The sequence below is a fragment of the Mycteria americana genome, chromosome 2 (genome assembly GCF_035582795.1).
Source record: "Mycteria americana isolate JAX WOST 10 ecotype Jacksonville Zoo and Gardens chromosome 2, USCA_MyAme_1.0, whole genome shotgun sequence".
Taxonomy (NCBI): Eukaryota; Metazoa; Chordata; class Aves; order Ciconiiformes; family Ciconiidae; genus Mycteria; species Mycteria americana.
The window spans coordinates 138,386,646-138,406,351 of NC_134366.1; the positions used below are offsets into that span (position 1 = coordinate 138,386,646).

The window sequence follows — 19,706 nt, forward strand, 5'->3', positions numbered from 1 at the left end:
GCACCCCAGTCAGGGAAGGTGAGATAGGAGTCAAGAGTGATGGCAAGACCAGATCAGAATTGGGTCTAGAGACAACGATCACAGCCAGACTCAGTCCAGTGACCACGCAGCAACTCCAAGAGAAAGGAGGGGCAGGCCCTCGCCTCCAGCTTTCTTCACAACAGCTCTTAGCAGTGATGGAGCTGACCCTGGGCTCAGCCAGCTGAACTCCATAACTCAGGTGACCAAGCTCCTAGATGTGAGGGGGACACACTCTGCACCCTGACACTGTACAGGAATACCTGTGCCAGCTACAGACAGCTCAGTGAGTTCCTATACATGGAGAAAAAAGCTGTCCCTTTGTGCTGATAGCCTTCTCCAGACAGACCACACTTCATGGATTTGTAACAGATCTCTCCTGAAGTGGAGGAAGAAGCTTCCTCATCTTCATCGGCTCTGCATTGCCTGAAGTGGGAACACTGGGGTTCCAGGTCCTCCTCAACCTGAAGGGGTTCAAACCTACATCTCCTTGATGGTGTTCTTATCAGCAAGCTCCAGAATGGCGTCTCTTTCCATCCTTCCTGCTGAAGGTGAACATGATCCCAATCCTGTCCACGTCTCCTCATCAATAACTCCTCACTGCCGTATCTACAGCAAAACCTGGAGCAGGGACCAGGACTGAAGCTATTTCTTCAAAGGGAAATCTCCTTTCAGAGGGTTTTAAAGTTAGGTTCCTCTCTTGCTTACTCTTTTTTCTTCTTCTGCATCTCTATACATTCCTTATTTTTTCTCCTTTCTCTTCCCTTGTATCCACCATCCATTTGTGCAGCGGTTATCGTGCTCTTGGGGACATCAGAAGTTCAGGGTCAGATTCTCTCTGACTAAATAGCTGGATAGAGGCTACCACACAGAAGGTGAGCCACTTTTGTAGCAACCAATTTCCTGACTTCCTAGCAAATACACACTATCAGGCAATTCCTATCTCCTCCACAATAACTGTTAAACATAGTGGCCAATGCTAATGAAGTGGATAACAGTGGGAAACACACATACATCCCTTATGGATTTGGACATATTTCAAATGCTTCCTTCCCATCTTTGAGTCACAGCAGCTTAAACACCTACACCTACCTGGCTCCCTAAAACCACACAAGAGTCTATGCTTGGTCAGTTGGAGAACTCTGGCCAAAATACAAACAATAGGTTATTTCACTTCAGTCGTCCTTGAGAATAGGTAGCTATACTAATATCTGAGTTTGAAGAGTCCAAAATATGCTTAATCTGGGTTTTGGAAAGAATTCATGTATTTCAAACATGTCCCAGAGTCCTTCTTCAGTCAACGCACTCCTCTACCTTCTCCACAACGGTCACAATGGCAGAGATCTAGTGTATCTCAGAAGACAGGGCCATGCAGTCTGTCACCTGCATGGTTTTGTGACTCTTCATAGCTAGAGCACATAGCAGCTGAACAGCGAAGAAAGGTGGCGCTTCGAGAACACAGTTTTGGGTAACTTTTTTTCTTGTGGGTTTTATTACATTGGTACCAGAACCCTTTGGTGTGTCATTAGCTTAGTTTGAAAGATTACTTTGAATACTCCATGTGCCACCTTTCACCAGCGTTTCACAGACTGCAAGATGCTGCGGCTCATGGCTACAGTTACTCTGGCCTCAATCCTCAGAGGGGCACAGCTTCTGGATCCTCTCCAAGAGGTTGGATCTGCCTAGCTCTGTGACACAAGGCTGTCGCTCCTTCCTCTTCCTGCCTGACACTTTTAAACTAGCTGACATTTTTTTCATAAATGGAAGCAAAAGGTGTCCTTCATTGCATCGTTTATCCAGTAGTCCACTGATTAGATATGAAAACCCAGTTCCAAAGAATGTTGAAGCAATCCATGCAAGGTTGAATGTGATAAAGAGGAGAGGTTGCAGGAGCAAAATTTAAAGGCCTCTTCCAGAGACATTATGTATGAAAATCCCCAACTCCAGGAGAAAACTGTGCCCTTTGCCTTCCCACACCTGAGTGGTAAGCGGAGCTGCAGGCACCACCCTATTTCCGCCTGTGGTCTGTCTGCAGTCCAGTCCAGAAGACCTGAATTTCTGAGAACAAAAATTCTCGGTAGAGTCAGTATGACCCCTGCAGAATCTGCAAAACCAGACAGAGCTAAGTACTGAGCTCTGTTGGGGCATGAGTATTTGCACATGCGCCGTAAGCAAAAATTCTGCCTTGGGAATTACGTTGGTATGCACAACCTCTCCACACCGGGCACTGCAGCGTAATATTGAATTAACTGTGCTGCCTTGTTTGCCCTGCTCTCAGTATTGCTCAATGGTGCCACAGAGAGGCCACTGCTGTTTAAAACTAGCTCAAGTATCTCTGCTCCAAGCAGATCAGTAGATATCCAGGGAATTTTAGCACCTCCCCAGCCAGGCAGGAGCTGAACAGGAATCTGGATTGGGTTTCTGGCTGCATCCTCGAGATCCTCTACACATGCTCACGGACTGTCATGGTTGCAGAGCCCCAGGAGGGCTGCTGTTTGCTTGTCTTCACATCTGTAATGCGTGGGCAGGATCACCGTAAAGGTTAACAGCTAGCATCAGACTTAGTGCATCCCAGCTACCCCACAGACCACAAGGGATGTTCTTCTGCTCCAATCTTCTACACCCGACTAGATCAGAGACTCAGCTCAGGAGCCACTACACACGGCGACTGTCACCTGTGTCACCCGTGTCACCCGTCACCTCACCTCCTGTCATTAGTGACACTAAGCAGTACAACTGCTGCCTAGTGGCTTCCACTTAACTCATTTTTAATGTATTTATATACCACTATTCGCTTTTGCTGAATATGCTTGTCTTTCCAGCTGGGCACTTTTGCAGCCGATCAAATGTTACTAAGTAGCTCTTAAATATTTATTGACCGTCTACTGATCACACAAATCAGGTTCACAAATTTAGCTCCTGGAGCTACTTTACACTTTATGGTCTAGTTGGATGTTAACCAAAGCCTTTCTGAGTGTTTTCTTTCTTGCGCCATAAACAAACAAGGCACAGTTTTAGAAACAAGTTGCAGCTTAAGCAGGAAATTAAATATCCAGGACTAATATTGGTTCTGTCGCCTTCTCAGCTATCAGCTGAAACTTGTCTTATTATATCACGCTGGATTCCAGAAAGCAATATGCAGCAACACGTCATATAGCAACAGGCAGACTTTTCCAGTAATCTCTCAACAGAACCTTTTCTCTGATGGAAAACACCAAATCATCAAAACATTCCTCGGGAACATACTGATTTCAGCAGCACAGTGACAGAAGTTTTTCGCACCAACAGGAGAGGCAGCATTTTTGGAGTTTCACGAGCTCCTCGGCAGCCTGCTGCGCTGGATGCCCCAGATGCCTGAACGCCTGGGGTAAGCAGTGGCTCCCCAGCCTGCCTGGCAGACCCCCGTGCCCGCGCCCCGGCTGCCAGCAGCCACCCTGCACATGGACAGGTCTGGGGACAGCCCAGGCTGCAGGGAAAGGTGCAGCTCGGGTTCCCCTCTCCAACCTCTCCCGCCCTGTGAAACGCATTCTTCTGACCTCTTATCCCTCCATCAGGCAAAACCCTTCTGGGCAGCAGATGGGCCGTGCCGTTCCACAGGCAGGAGAGCCCGCTCCCTAGCTCACTCCGCATACATAAACTCGCTTCCGCTGCACTGCTGAACATTACCATGACACAGAGGTGAGGAAATCAGCTTAAAAATAAAGGTGAATGAAATCAGGCATGCAAGAAATGAGAAGCATGAAACTGGAAACTGAACTGAGACCACTGTGAAAATTTAATCTCGGGCATTCTTTTATTTTCCCCGGAAGAAGCCTTAAGTTTACAGATATGCAAAGCAAATATGCTCAAATTAATAACAAGCTACTGCAAGCTGTGTCTCTCCAGCTTTCATCACCTTTTGTACCTCAGCAAATCACTGTAAGGTATTTATTTGGTTTTTTTGTTGTTGTTTACAGCAAATGCCTTGCACACAAAGACGGGGGGTTTTTTTCATCCTTTCAAGAACATGTGATACACAAAATCATTTATTAACTCTGTTTCCAAAAACTCATTATCAGACAGTTGTAAGAGGTTCATGCTTTCATCTTTATTACCTTCACTGTTCACTCATTCTTCACTCCTCTTTCAATGATGGGAAACTAATGAAGGATGAAGGAATTCAGATGCTGGGGACATGAAATCTCTACTGACACATATTTATGTAACCCCACTTTCATCACATGTGATCTACCATATAGCACATATTATAACAGATTTCAGTGAATACTTCTCCCAGTAGGGGATCATTTTTTCTTGAAGGTATGTATTTTTTGCAGCAATAAACCGAACCAAAGTACTCTACTAATCCTAACCCGACACTAGGAAGCTGCCTACTCTCCGCAAAGGAAAACAGAGCATTGATCCCTTAATTACTGCACAGCACATCGCAGATTTACCTGCATCGGTCAGCCAGAGCAGGCTCTTATGGAGATTGCACCAAAGCTCCTGCTCATGAGCTGGCCTGTGAGAAAAGCAGCTTAGTTTCAATGCACCCACTGCTGTAGACACACAGGATGTCTGAGAAAGAGCTGCCCCGCTTGTTTCAGCGGGTGCAGACGCTGTCAACTTGCAGCGCTGCTTCACCTGAGCTGCCAAGGACACCCGTCATGCACGAGCACACGAACAGAAACCAGCTCCAAACGACAGCGTTTCCTGAACTATTCTTTCAATTACAAACAATGACGCTGCTCCTTTCATTAATAAGATTCAACTGCAAGTTCGCTGAACGTGTGCGCTGGGACAAAACCCAGAATCCCATCTGACAAATTGCATTTGTTCACTTCTCAGGGAGACTGTTCTGTGTCTCCGTGACACAATGCTGGTAAAGCTAATAAAGAGGAGAGCTTTATTAGATGTGACTAACGATAAAAGGGACTCCAGTTCTTTGCACTTTCTTTTCTAAGTCCTGCTCTCCTCTCCAACTATTACTCTGGGGAACGCTTGTGATATAGGAGTAAAGTAAGAAAAGGGAAAGTATAAGGCAAGATTTATTGCCTGGAGTTTTTAGAGCTGTGATCTGTTATTTCAGATACCAAGGCTTGGACTGAAACCTCATTGTGCTGGCAGTCAATGCACACATATTGAAAAAAAAAAGGTGGACCCTCTTCCCTTGAGGCTACGACCTAAATGAAATGCAGTTTAAAAAAGAAACAGTGCCTGAATATATTTTGGTAACATCTAAACAAAGAATTGGTTTGCACATGGTTTTACTCATATTTGTTTAGATCGCTGTAGTAACCTACAAGACAAAGGAAACGCAAAGGAAAGGAGATAACCCCTCACCACACAATTTCTATAATCTTAATATTGGGCTAAGTAATAAAAAGGATTATCTTAATCTGATAGCAGTATTTTTGGTTTGGTATTGAAGGACATTCTGGATGGTAGAGATTTGCAGCATGCTTGTTGGCAAGCAGCTGGAAACGCAGCAATGACGCAATTTTTGTGTAGCTGTCAAACAAGGGACCCTCTCACTGTTAGCTGGATTCCTTCTTTGTTGTTATTGTTCTGATCCAATTAGTCACTGCTTTCAAGTTAAGAGATCCCACTGGCTAACTGGACTGAGAGAGAGACAAGAATAACAGAAACCCAAACTGGTGGTACAAGAGGAAGAAGAGGAGGTCTTTTTTAATGTGAAGTGCCTCAGTAAGTCAATTGCATGTTTTAACTAAACCTTAATTGCACCAAAACAACAGAAAGCAATCAGAAAGGGCCTGTTTTGATTCATTACATGCCAGAAATATGAGAGATAGAACTGATCTAATCCAGGAATCTGTCACTATGGCTAAGCTCCCACAGAACCTGTTTTATTTGCCTTATACCACAAAACACAGCAGAGATGGGTCTACAAACCAACCAGCTGTTCTCTGCTATTTCCCCTTCATTCAGCGCTGGTGAGGCCACACCTGGAGTGCTGGGTCCAGGTCTGGGCTCCCCAGTACAAGAGAGACACGGGCATAGCAGACAGAGTCCAGCGAAAGGCCACTAAGGTGATGAAGGGACTGGAGCATCTCTCCTATGAAGAAGGGCTGAGAGAGCTGGGACTGTTCAGCCTGGAGAAGAGAAGGCTCAGGGGATCTCATCCATGTATATAAATACCTGAAGGGAGGGTGCAAAGAGGACAGAGCCAGGCTCTTTGCAGTGGTGCCCAGTGCCAGGACAAGAGGCAATGGGCACAGACTGAAACACAGGAGGTTCCCTCTGAACATCAGGAAACACTTTTTCACTGTGAGGGTGACCAAGCACTGGCACAGGTTGCCCAGAGAGGCTATGGAGTCTCCATCCTTGGAGATCTTCAAAAGCTGCCTGGAGAAGGAGACAATTCACTCATTCAGGACTTTGCATTCGGATGCCGGCTATGGTGCAAGAGAAGGGATGCCATATTGCAGTTTGACATGAGGCTCCTTACGCTGTGTTCAAATATCAAGCACGCCTTCAGAGACAGGGCTAGGGCACAGAACAACAGGTTCTAAAATGCTGAGATGTATAATACAGAGGTGCCCTTGACCTTCCTGATAACAGAACTGCTGATGACACACCAATAACGGCAAAACTGCTTGTGCCTGACGTAAAACAGCAGAAAATCTTTGCAAATGTATTCTGATCTGTGCATGCCTCCAGGTCCCATCCACTTCCTCACAGCTGGTACAGTTAGAAAAATACTGAGTTATGAAACATACTGAATTATGAAATATCATTACCTACTTGGCTGAGTACTGGCATGCACATACTTCTATGTTAACTAAAACCCAGCTTATCCTTCTCCTCTGTACTGGTTTATGGTTCAGTTCATCAAAGAAAAAAAAAAAAACCTTCTTAAATGTAAAAGAAAAGAACTAGAACTGAACATGTTTGTCCGGAGAAGTTTCTCCTGCAGGGTATGTCTACACTGCCCAACGCAGCGGAGATCTCTGGGCTGCTGCCAGCGCAGGAAGCTCAGACATCAGACCTGGTATAGCCATGTTAAGGTAGAGCATCATGCAAGACATTTACTCCGAACCAAGTAGCTGTCCTGCTTCTCCAATCCGATCTAGCCTTGAACTGGCTTTAATGTCCATAACGCCGCACTGCATTGGAACTAGAGAATGAAGTATGTGTTTTATTAAACCTCAAAATGAAAGCATGCTTTTTTATTACATGAACAATAAAATCCTTTGATGTCTGAGTTAAAGAGTTGCCTACCAAGTAAATGATTTGAAACTATCAAATGATTGACCATGAGGATTAAGAGAATGTTTATCATGCCAGATATTCAAGATGAATTTATGTGTAGTGCTGCTTCTTTATTATCATTTTGATAATATTTGGATTTGATCTCTGCATTAAAAAAATCATATAGGCTGGGGCTGCGAACTCCTGAATCATGCATTATAACATGCTGGTAATTCTCAATTTCTGATGACATTACAGTCTAAGCATACTGATTTTTATACTGATTTCAAAGAGTTGATATACCTCAACGCTTTCGAGAATTTTGCAATTACCATCCCTCACCTCATTTCTCAGTAGGAACAATTAGATGAAGGTGGTAAAAAAGTTATGCTACTGCAGACTTTCAGAACAGCTGTGAATAGATGCCTATTTCAATTCATGCTATGTATTTACTGCAAATGTTATTACTTACTGCAAAAAAAGAATTAGATACTCTTACAATTCCAGTGTGAAGGTTCTGTGTTACATAGCCATAGTTTGCCTTGTCTTCAATTTAGAAAAAGATTTAAATTAAATAGCACTTTTTCACAAACAGAAAACTACAGCCTTCTCATTAGCCAGGCAGGGATGTTCTGAGTTGCCACACAGTTCAGTTAATTGCTATCTGAAATTTATATTTTAATTCCTAGTAATTTTCATTTCTTCATCTACGCCCACAGGCTGTCACAAACATCAATAGAAGGTGGACAATCAAAGCATTCCACCTCCTTCCCATCCCTGTTCTCTCCTTCTTCAGCCCACTATGCTCAGACAAGGATATATCACCATGCTACTCCCCTCTACAGTCAACCCCTCAGCACCAAGCTTTAACTCTAGGTATTAAGAATACAAAGGAGTAAACCAGCTTTCCATCAGCTCATGACTTTCAGTTGCTGGTTTGCCTTGCTCTAGGATTAAGGTTTGACAGCAATGTAGTACACCCAGCAACATGCAATGCAAAATATTCGCTGTGTAAACTGTTGTCTTCCTCCCTTGCTTCCCATTTTTCCTCTTCGTTTTTCACTTGGCTTGCTGTCCTGGTTTCAGCGCTGGGTTAAACCATGACACTTGCTCCCTGCCCCACTGTGGTTCTTTTTTTCCCCTTCTGATCATCTCTTTTCCTGCTCCGCACTTCTTACACGCTATCTTCTAAACCTCAAAATGTTAAGAGTCCAGAGCTGAGCCTTAAAAGCAAGATACTCAAATGGATCTGATACCCAGCACCTGGCCATAAATAAAAGGCAGGCATTGTCTCAGATGTAAAAGCAAAGGGAAAAAAACATTGCTTCAGATAAGTTTGTGCTCTTCAAATGCTTACTCTGTTCTTGTGTTTAAGCTACATGAAGAAGGCAATTTTAGGGAAAAGCTGATGTACAAAATAAGAAAGAAAATAAAAGCTCATGATCAGGCTTCTGAGGAATTACCTTCCAAGGAAACACCTTCTCACAACTTTTACCACACTGTCTTCCTTCCAAATATCCCTCTTTTTTTTAAAATGCCCTTCCATGCATTTCTTAATGTCACAGCCTAAATCCCTCACTCCCAATACCTTCCTACATCCACACCTTCTTTTTCATGACAGCCTTCTTCATTCTCAATGTATCTTTAAGGGTTATGATCTAGTCACTGTCTTGATGATGATGGAGGGCTGGAGGGCATTCATACACCTAGTAAGGGGTTCAGAAGCAGCACGCACCACTAATGTTGATAGCACATGCCCAAGTGATTCCTCTCAGATAGGGACTGTAGACCCAAGACACTATTATGGTGACAATAAACAAACCTACTCAGAAATAATCTTTACAATCCCTTTAGTATTTTCACAATTTTCATGAGCAGAAAAGAAAACATTTTGAAACACCAACTAAACTCTGAGCAACCTACAGAGGATACTGTTCTTATTTTCCTGTAAAAATCACTGAAGTCCATTCTAATACCTTTTCCCGTCCCTCAAAAAGGTGAGTTATTACATAAGCTTCATAATAAACTACATGTAAAACCGAAGGGCCGCATACTAACGGCATGTGTTTATATCACAATACTCACTGAATTCTCATTTGAACATGTGGCTTCTTCAGTACATCAGCCATCAGCATTTTTTACATTTCTTTATCAGGCTTATTGGAAAAAGCTGGGTTTGCAACACATGATTCCAAGATACTTACCCAGTCGTGTAAGGTATATTTATTCCCCCTAGATTAATGCTTTCACATCCAACAATGAAGAGAGTTGAAAAGCACAGCAGAGAGACACCACTGCAGATCATAGCCAACTTTGCAGACTCTCTCGCACCAAGTTTCAGTTTTTTTATAATGTAGCCGCCTAGGACAATACCAACACCAGCACTCGGGACAATAATCACACCTGCCGGGAAGAAATTCAAGCAACATTAAAACAGAACCTAGAGAAATGGAATAAAATGTAAATATTGGTTTCATTCCCTAATTAGATGACTGCAAATGCTGTACTAAGATCTCCATTGTCTGCTAGCAAACTGAGTCAGACTTTTCAAACCTCTGGAGTGTTGTCAAAGAATTAATAAAAGCCTCCTTATGATATTACCAGCAGCCAAAGCACTATAAGAGAACTATTGTACTTAGAAGCAGAAACATTGCTTTGTATTTATTTTAGAATGGGGAGAGGGGATACACATTGCTCCAGTTTAATTACTGAAAATTTGAAGAAATCCAGATTTGGGCATGAATCTTCCTCTTCCTACTCTCATAATTAATTCCAGGGAAGCACAAATGTTAATCGCAGGCAGGCCCCCAGAAGCCTGCCCACCTGGGAGTGCATGCGTGAGCCTGGCTGCAAATTCTGCCTTCTGGATACTTTACTCAAGTTGAATAGCACTTTCCTACATTGGCAGCCCCATTCATCTCAGCACAGCCACGTGGAGTGCAAACCGATCAAACAAACATGATGGAAGAAATTAAGATAGGAGAATTAGTACTACAAAAGACGTGCCTATGAAATTTCTGTCACTCTGCTGCTGCACTTATAAGGTGGCTGTTCAGCAACATGTCACCGGGCTGTCCTCACTTCCCAGGGCCTGAGGTGGTGGTGTCAGTGAATGTCTCGCACTTCTTAGCTTCCCTTGGGCTTTGCTGTTCACTGACACGTGAGGAGGTCTTTAAATAAGGTCTTTGCTAATAAAGATGCATTCCACATAAATATGGAATTTTGGCAGCTGCATCTAGGGAGAAGGAGCTAAACTTTATAATCCAAATTCTTAAAATATATTGGTCTTCTTTTTAAAGAAGCTGGCAATACTATCACTTGCAAATATCTTTAATATTATTGCAAAGCATTCTCATTCTCTGCTAATTTGTCTAAGGGTTAAGGGGACGTTATATTTATCAAAATGGTGAGATCGTGAAAGTAGAAAAAAGAGGTAAAAATAGTTGCCGCCTTAATTATACTGCCATCACAAATGGCATTATAAAATAAAATGTCATTTCATTACCAAGATTGTTAATAATAACCCTTCACAGACTCAAAGCCAGTCTTTCTCGTAGGAGCAGAATTTAAATGTCTAAGTCCTTCTAGGAGAATTAAATGATTTTCACAAAGTTCAAAGCTGTTATCTCTCTCGAGCTGTTATATCTCTCACTTTCAGTGACTGAATATGAACGAGGGAAAGAAATAATGCAAATCCTTCCACTTGCACTGAAAATGTTCTCTCTGGGTGAAAATGGTAACTCAGCCACCTGAGTATACCAGGCATGTCCTGCTCTACAAAATCTGTCTCAGAGAAGCCCACATCCACACCGAAGGCAGACGGGGATCACTTGCAATGCCTTCTAAAACACCCCTGTCAGGTGAACCAAATTCCATGGATCAAATCCATGGCTACATCAGTTATATGAACTAAGGGTCTAGCCCAAGGTAAGGGTTTACTGACGATGAATTAACCTCAATATTCTTCTTCCTTCCATTTTATAGTTTAGCTTTGTGTTCTTAACCTCTTTTGGACCTGAATTTACCTTTTCTTTCTTATTCTCCTGAGGACATGTATATTGGAAAAGCCTTTCACTAGAACTGAGGCTGCATGTGTCTACATCTAGTACCTTGTCAAAACTGAGCAGGTAAATATTTTGCAAGGCATTAGGTTAGTGGTTCTTCCATTAGTGAGTTATACTGCACTGCTGTTTTCATCCATCGTCTGTCACACCATGAAGATCAGAACATGAAAAATGAGGAGACAAACATGAGCAAATTGCCTGCTGAGGCTCGCTCTCATTCAGGAGGATGGAAAGGTAAAGAAAAGCCTACACAGAAGAAGTATAAAGACCAATTCCTCCACGCAAACTGCAGATGGAGACAGAAAAACTCTCTCTCGGGGAGGAAATGGAAGGGCAGGAGCAGATTTCGCTGTTTGTGGCAAAGGCAGCAGAGAGAAGGGCTCATCCCTTGTGCGTGTCAGGAAGCCTGACAGGTTCACTTGCCCCAAGTACAAACTCTTCATCCTTAAGCCCCTCTCTTTCCGCAGGGGATGTGAAATCAGAAGTGATGTACTGTCAAAAAAACACAGCTACTGCAGCGCACTTCCAGACAAGCTTCCAGGGCAAAGCAAAGCCTGTACGTCTAATCAACACATGCATTCTTCTTTTTCAAAGGCATTTAGAGGAATAAAGCTTAAGATCTGAAACTAAGCCACTGCACTGCACTCTCCATTTTATAATGACAGTTTGGCTTACAGGAATTGTGCGTGTGCCAAATACACTCCTGGGTACAGTGCTCCGAGGCAGTATCAGCTTTCAGTCAGCAATTTTCAAGCTTTGTCATTTTTGCTATTGTCAGGATACTGCAGCACTTGAGGCTTTTCACAGCGGCAAAAGATGATCTTAATAGCTACTAATAGTCTGGGAACAGAAAACTGCAGTATCTGCTAAGCAGGCTACACTAAGGGAATACCATGGAGATTTTCAAATCAGTTCGGTCTGAGATACGTATTACACCTTTTCTAAAAGTAAAGGTAGATCCAATGTGTTTGTAACCATTTTAGCAGAAGTCACCACAGCAGTGCTTTATAACATATAGTGTGTTCTTCCAATTACAAATTATTTCAATTGTAACTCTCTTTCTCACAAGTAAATCCGCTAGCAAAGTACCTGAAAGTTTGACCTGGATTTGTCTAAGATCTATCCGTAACCTAGAGTCAAAGTCCATTTTTTTCAGACTTGAGAAAGCCTGAAGGCTGAATGGCACCTGCTCTGCACACACAAAAAATTCCAAACAAGACCGACTGCAGCACAAGCTGCACAAGTTCAAGACATGAAGTTTGGCACGTGGCATTTTTGCTGATGATTAATGATAGGTTTGTTTAAAAATAGAAACAAATTGAGACTTAATTAAAGAATCGCTGCTTATGAATTGAGACAGAAAATGACGAATAAAAAATTTACATCAGTCACATGGAGAGATTCGTCAAGCACATGTACTCAGCTGGCGATGTACATATGAAGTACAGATGTAGTAATATAAATAACATGTAAGTCCTTTTGCTAACCAGAATTTTGTAAACTGGACGTGTCTTTTACTAGATTAGCCAGAGCAATCTAATACAGAATCTCCAAGTTTCCTCTTCCCATTTCCTACAAAAAGAATTTATAAAATTAATAACAACTGTTGACTTTAATGTTAAGTTTAGGAGCTGGGGTTGTGGAAGCAGTGCTCACTTGTCCATGTTGCACATCCAGCCTGAGTTATTTCATAATCTTCTTCTGGTTCATTATAATAGTCTTTATCAAGATATTTGTAACAGGGAAAACAACAGATGTTAACAGCTTCACACCCTGGATAGGGTCGCATCATTTTTTCCTCTTTTAATGTACTGGCTGTTGAATATTTTGTCTGGCAAGAATGTTTCTGGTTTATCCTGAGAATGACACAAGTTACTGAGTAGCAATCCCATCAAGACCCATTACAGCAAAACTCCTACACGTGTGTAGCTACCCTAAGCTTCAGATAGAATCACGGTCCCATCAATCAATGTTTCCTCCTTATATACAGAACACAGGGATTTCACGCCCTGAAGAAAATCTCATCCCAGCAAGCTCTCAAACAGAAGTCACCATGTGGTGCTTCTCTGATGTCTCCCCGCAGCGCTCTAAAAAGACTCCTTGCATTTCTTCCAGCCACTGCAGGTGACAAACGATTCCCATGTGAGGTCTCTGTGTCTTTGTCTCTCTTTCTTCTACCACTTTTTGTCTTTTCATTGACTGATGCCCCTGGGCAGCTTCACCCCATACTTCACCCCTGTTCTCACAACTCACTATCCACTCCATCACCCCCTCTCAGGCACAATATCTCGAAGTATGGGGGAGCAAAGAACTAACCTGTCTAGCAATTAGCAGCTATTCTATATGGGAAGCACTATAGAGAAGGCAGAAAAGATCCTTGTAAGTGCAAAACAAGAAAGGGGTATTGAGACAAGTGTCTTTGATGCAGCTGAGAGAGAAGGGAGATGATCTGTATGACATAGGCCCCAATTCTGCACAACATTTTGGCCCCTTTCCCTAGGGAAGTTCCCATCTCTCCCTCCCGCAGAGCAGTACGAAGCTTAAAATGTTGTTGTTTGTAGCTCTGTTAGCAGTTGAACTTGGCTGCACATTGCCACGGCAGCAGGGGAAATGCCACACCTGCAAAAGAGGGGTCTCACCCCTGCAGTGGCAGGTGGGAGAGGATTTGGGGAGCTCTCCTGGCTAGACTAGATCGTTAATAGGTAAATAGGCAGAAGACCACCAGCCTGGAGGGGAAAGATAACTGAAGGATGGGACAGATAAACAACTTGTCACTGGGGAAAAAAGAAAGATTAGGCTATTCTAAAGATCAAAGACGAAGTAAAATTCACAGAAAATAAGAACAGCTTTAAAATATCTTTTAAGGCACACAAATCACAGTAACGCCTATGGGTTTTCTAGCCTGGTTTTGTTGCCTTTTTCCCCCTTGAAGACCATTAACATATTAGAAAATGTCTGTCTAGGCTTATGTAAAAAACCCCAGCCCTTTAACAATAGAAATGGGTTCACATTTTACTAAATACATATAGCAAACATCAAAAAACGGCCTGAGTATCTAACCAAATGCACAAAGCTGGATCCAATCACCTGTTCTAACAAACATGGTTTTGGGTCATTCCTGTATTGATTCATTTCATCAGTCAAAGAACGCCAACCCTGTCAACGTTACACTACGTGGCAATGCCTTACCAGTGTAGATGCTGGCATTGGAAGCTGGGATGCCAAACTGTGACTCGATGAACTTGGGAATGAAGGTAATAAAAGCTGTGACAATGGCACTCTCAGCTGTGTATGACAAACTCACAAAAAGGAATGTCATGTTGCTTAAGATCCTGACAGCTGCTCTTGGAAGCTCTATAAAATGACAAAAATGACAAAGGAATGTTATAAATAATGAGCGAGAAACAAAAGCAAACTGAAACAAAACAAATTGACTTTCGTTGAGATGGACTGGCAATAATGGCTTGCTGGCATCTGGCTACACCTGCTAAGCAGAAGGGAGAGTGCATATTTGGGACTGCAGTCTTTGCTGTCTGCTCTTACCCTATCTCACTGCATCGCCCCGGGACTGCAGTCCCGCTTTTCACAAACACAACTGCGGTCTGTTTTAACAAAACTGTCTGAAGAAACAGGGTCTACATAATAACACTATAAAGGAAAGAAAACAGCAATAAAATGTAGTGATTTTGGAATTATTCTGATGTCTTATTTTGAAATTTTCTACGAGATAAGGTATATCACACTGCTGAACCAACAGTACTGAGTTTTGCACTTCACAGGAGGAAAACAGAGCACATACTCCTCCTGTAACTCTCTGCTTCAAGGACCACACTTGGAAAGCTGGGATAATAATACTATAATTTGAAAAGGGAACCAGAAGATTTTCAATTAAACATTTTTCTACATGATTTAAGAGTATTTACAATAGACGCAGACAAAGCATACTGAAAAAATGATGTCAATTATATCAATGAATCTCAACATACCTTACATACAACTCATTTAATATTCTCAGAAGGGATAAAACAATCAATTAAAAATGAGAGCACATCATTAACTTAAATTGAAAAAGTATTCATAGATCTTGCAATTATCCTCAAATCAAATACAAAACCCCATGAAATTCAGCACTGTAGTTAAAAGAAACACTTAAATACTTCTAATTCAGTCCTGTAGTGACATAGAATTATCATCACAAGATGATGATAACTCTATCCAAGTCTTAATCTTTTCAGATTAGATGGCATGATTTTAAACATGTTTTTTTTTCCTTGGGGCTTCTACCAAGATCAGATTTTCTGTTCAAGTATTATATCTAACCTACTGTGGTTTGGGTTTTTTCATTTGCTTTTCACTTCGTACAGAAATTGAACGCTGCTTGAATCAAAGCCCATTGAATTAAATGACAAAAGTGCCCATTAGAAATACAACATGTTGAGTAAGAACTCCCGAGTGAGAATTTTATTGATGTTAAAAGTTGTCAAGTCAAAAATCTGTCTTTCTCCATTGACTCCAACAGGTTATCTGTATAAAAGCAAACAGAATTTAGACTTTTGTCATGTCAAAACTTCTCAGGCTGTAAATTAGCACCTAAGTTGCCTGACTGCATCCAGTCTCAGCTTATGCCACTCGTCAAAATTTATACTGAATTCATTATGAGTACAGGGTTTATAATTTTAATGTAGTCAAATGTTCTCTTGCTGCCTCTATGAAGAAACATATTAAATGTTAAATACAAAATTTGGTGGAAATAAGTAATGAATAAATCATATTAAGGAGCACTCATATATTTGAATCTTAATGTTTTTTAACACCTACAGCTTTTTTTAAAAAATGTGGCACTGTTTGCAATAGAAGAACAGAAGGAAACAAGATAACAGGAGTTTGAGACCATATAGTATCAACATGAATATATGGAAACTGTAACGCAACTGTACACCTTCAGAAACTACATTACAGTAGCAAGTACAAAGATAAAATAGTATCAGTATTTATTGGCGAATATGCTGCATGTTCAAAATACAGCTGATCAAAATTTATCTCATTGCTCAAAAGGAAATGAAAGAGAGAAGAAAAAGAAAGATCTACAATACAATCAGATGTCAGCACTCAAACCTCATTAGCTTTGGCTTTGTGTCTATTTTTGGGTTAGCTTGGGTTGGGTTGGGGTAGCTGATGGGACCTTAGATGCAAAAAGAAACCAAAGGGCAAGAGCCAAGGTGCTCTAACCCAGCTTTTGCAAAGCCTCGCATGGGGCTACATCACGCAGTTCAAGAAAACAGCTGCCACGGGGCTGCAGTGGGGCAGCTGCAGCAGGATCTCCCCGGGGACTAGGTGCGGGACTGAGTGCTCCTCCCCTGCAACAGGAACAAGCGGTTACGACCGCGCTGCTGCTGCTGCTGCTGCTGCTGTGAGAAAGGAGTCAGGAACAGCAAGAGGGGGTGCCAGGATCGGTCCTGCTGGAAACCGAGCTATTTGGTGGCTGCTGCTCACCTGTGCTGAAAACACGTGGAAGAAAATAATAAGATAATAACTTTCAGAAGACTGGACATCACAGAGAGAAATAGAATTTTATTAGGATGATGAACTAAGTGCTCTTCGTAGAAGTGAACTGGAAGTCCTTGGCCAAGGGCTGAGCCCAAGATCTTTGCTAAATCCATTCTTCTAAAGGGCCTGGTCCAAGTATCATAACGCCTGGTAACGTTTAGGTCTTCCTGGTAAAACTGAGCTTCAGGAAAATGTCTGGTTTAGAATTTTCAATCTAAAGATACTGAAGAATTAATTAGGTAAAGAACTGCAGAGCTAACCAACATTTCGCTCTGGCGTTGGGATGCAGAGCTGTACTTCCTGTTCACTCCTACTCGCATCTCAGCTGAGCACTCAGTCTAAAGGTCATTATCCATTTCAAAACTAATCACTATTTTCAAATTGGATTTCTACTGATATATAGATAAAACTCAGTGTCTTGGAATAAGCACAAGTTCTCTTACACCCATGTGAAGGATTCTTCAGGGAACAGCTCTGCTGATTACTGTAATTTTTGGCATGAAATAACAGATTATTTCTGCATGCTGCACTAATGCATACTACCTGGAGCAGCTGAGGGTTGAAGCTCTTCATGACTTACAAAGAGCAACTGTCTGGCATACAAGGAAAAGTTGCTATATAGTAAGAAACTTGCAAATAAAAATACATATTCAGAATTAGGTTTTCCCTGATTTCCTCCTATGATTATAGTAAAATCCTGTGTGACAGAATCTGTATTATACTTCTGAATTTAAAAACCTATAATAACAAGGCACTATAAGTATCTCATATCTTTCAACCACACTAATACTAGTAAAAAGCAAGAATGCTAAAAACTTTAAGGATCCTTTGTACTACATAATCAATCATGCATTTAAAACATTTCAGTGTCACATTATTTTTGAGTGACTAGCCATAGGCCTAGGCTTTGCTTTCAAGCCCATTATTAAACCTGTCGGGTTCTGATTTTTAGGAGGTCTTCAAAAAACATCTCTTATTTTTGCAAGTGTGCATCAGAAACAAACCTATGAGAACTTGCAGTTTTCCTCATTCTGTCATTTGAACAACCAAATCTCCATCGATTACATTCCTAAAACTGAAATGATCTTTTAGTATGGCTGCAAACATGTTTACCCTTCTGTGCAGTAATTCAAATCTTAAACATCCTCATCATCTTTCCTTTTTTTTTTTTTTAATAACCTAATATGTAACTAAGGGTAAATTGAAACCTGCCTTGCTGGACTGGTTTGCTAGTCTACTGGCAATTTTCTTCCCTTCATGGTCTTTGACAATATTTTTTTCTCTGGTCAGTATTCATTTTCTTTCACTAGTGTGCTGGACCACTGCTTGATTCATGGTAAGGGAAAAGCTTGAGAAAAATCTGCAAGCAATACAAATATTTGTAAATACTGCTCTAAGCAAAACTTACAATGCTTAAAGCATTGTAAACAGAATTGCAATAAAACCTCAAATAATTCTGACTTCACCTTCTTCTTCATAATTTAATATATTTTCTTTTATCCCTATTCCTGTGCATCTAGCCCAAGGTGGTGCAATGAATACAACCAGGGGAATAAACCATCCCAGTCTACAGCACTGTCCTCTTGTAGTCCACCAGCGAAGCCCCTTGTAAGGGTGACACAGATATTAGCCACAGGACCTCCTTTCCGCTGGTGCTCCAAGCCTGGACAGCACTATCCAAGTCTGCAGCTTTGAAGGAGGCTGCCTCCACACCGAGGTACAAAGTAGAGCCAAGTACAAAGTAGAGCCAAGATTTGAGACAGAAATTCTGGTTTGTTTATCAGAATGGAAATGAGCATTTTCAGTCACACACAACTACTTCAAATATATTCTGCATGGAGCTAATCACTAAATTCTAGAATAATATTATGCCATGTATTTCATTTCATTGTCTACTCACATACCATTTAAAAAACCTCATTCAACTCGATTGCTCAAGCATTTTCAGGACATGCCTTAAGTACCTGGGTGGTGGCCAGATCATTGACCAGCCCCTAATATCCTATCAAGAGTAGGGAGGTTCAGAGCAAGTTTGATCTGATTATTACTTTTGTTAACTTGATTTAGAGCAGCCCTTCGAGGCTCCAGCTAACACTGCTCATCACTGCATGGGGCCATGCCAACCTTTTCTATTTTGAGCTCTTCAAGATGACCTAAGAAAGGGCAAGGGGGGAGCGACTCGCTCAAGGTCAGTGAGTGCCACAGCAGGATCTCCAGCCCACAGCCTGCTGAACTCTCTGACATTTACAGTGCCCACCAAGCCCCCCCACACACAGACCACTGTCTCCTCCTCCTCTTCCAATCCCTGCCAACTAATCTTCGGGTACCGCAGGAACTCCAGTCCGGATCCTTGGGGAAGCACTGCAGTGGGCTTACCCTACAGCCACGAGCCCCTCAGGAGTTTCTTTTACCTTTGCTGATGCCCTGACAAGCGTTATTATCCTGTCTCAGTCCCCGGCAGTGACTGACTGGGAAAAGCATACGACAGCTGGTAGACGTGAAAGGGCAGACAGGAATATTCCACATTTAAGAAAGGGCTGTATGTAGGGACAAAATTCAAAATGTTAAAAAAAACCTGAAAGACTACAAAATACATGTAATTAATTAACACCCTTCATTTTAGGTACATTTAAGTAATATATACATTTGCTTTCTTTACACTGCTCCTTTATTCAATTGCATTGTAAGTTTCAATATAAAGGTAAGTAAAAGGGACTGCAGATACAATTCCCATGGTACAAAACCCTAAGGGTATCCATGTAATAAATGAAAACAGTGGTTTTGTCTGCTCACGTTCATGATTTATCTGTATGTATGGGATTGAACCGTAGCTTCTTCATTATAAATCTCCTCTAGCTCGTGTTATCTACACTACCTCCATTTCTC

The 19,706-nt window shown here is 41.8% G+C and overlaps 1 protein-coding gene across 1 annotated transcript in view; it reads right to left on the bottom strand.

Moving 5' to 3' along the window:
- The window catches only part of SLCO5A1 (solute carrier organic anion transporter family member 5A1), an 87,994-nt gene that overhangs the window by 20,152 nt on the left and 48,136 nt on the right, over positions 1-19,706 (bottom strand). Inside the window, exons 5-6 of the mRNA XM_075494784.1 lie at positions 14,463-14,627; positions 9,414-9,612 (exon numbers count right to left, since the gene is read on the bottom strand). Of these exons, the coding sequence (XP_075350899.1) occupies positions 9,414-9,612; positions 14,463-14,627 (364 nt within the window). The remainder of the gene's footprint in view (positions 1-9,413; positions 9,613-14,462; positions 14,628-19,706) is intronic.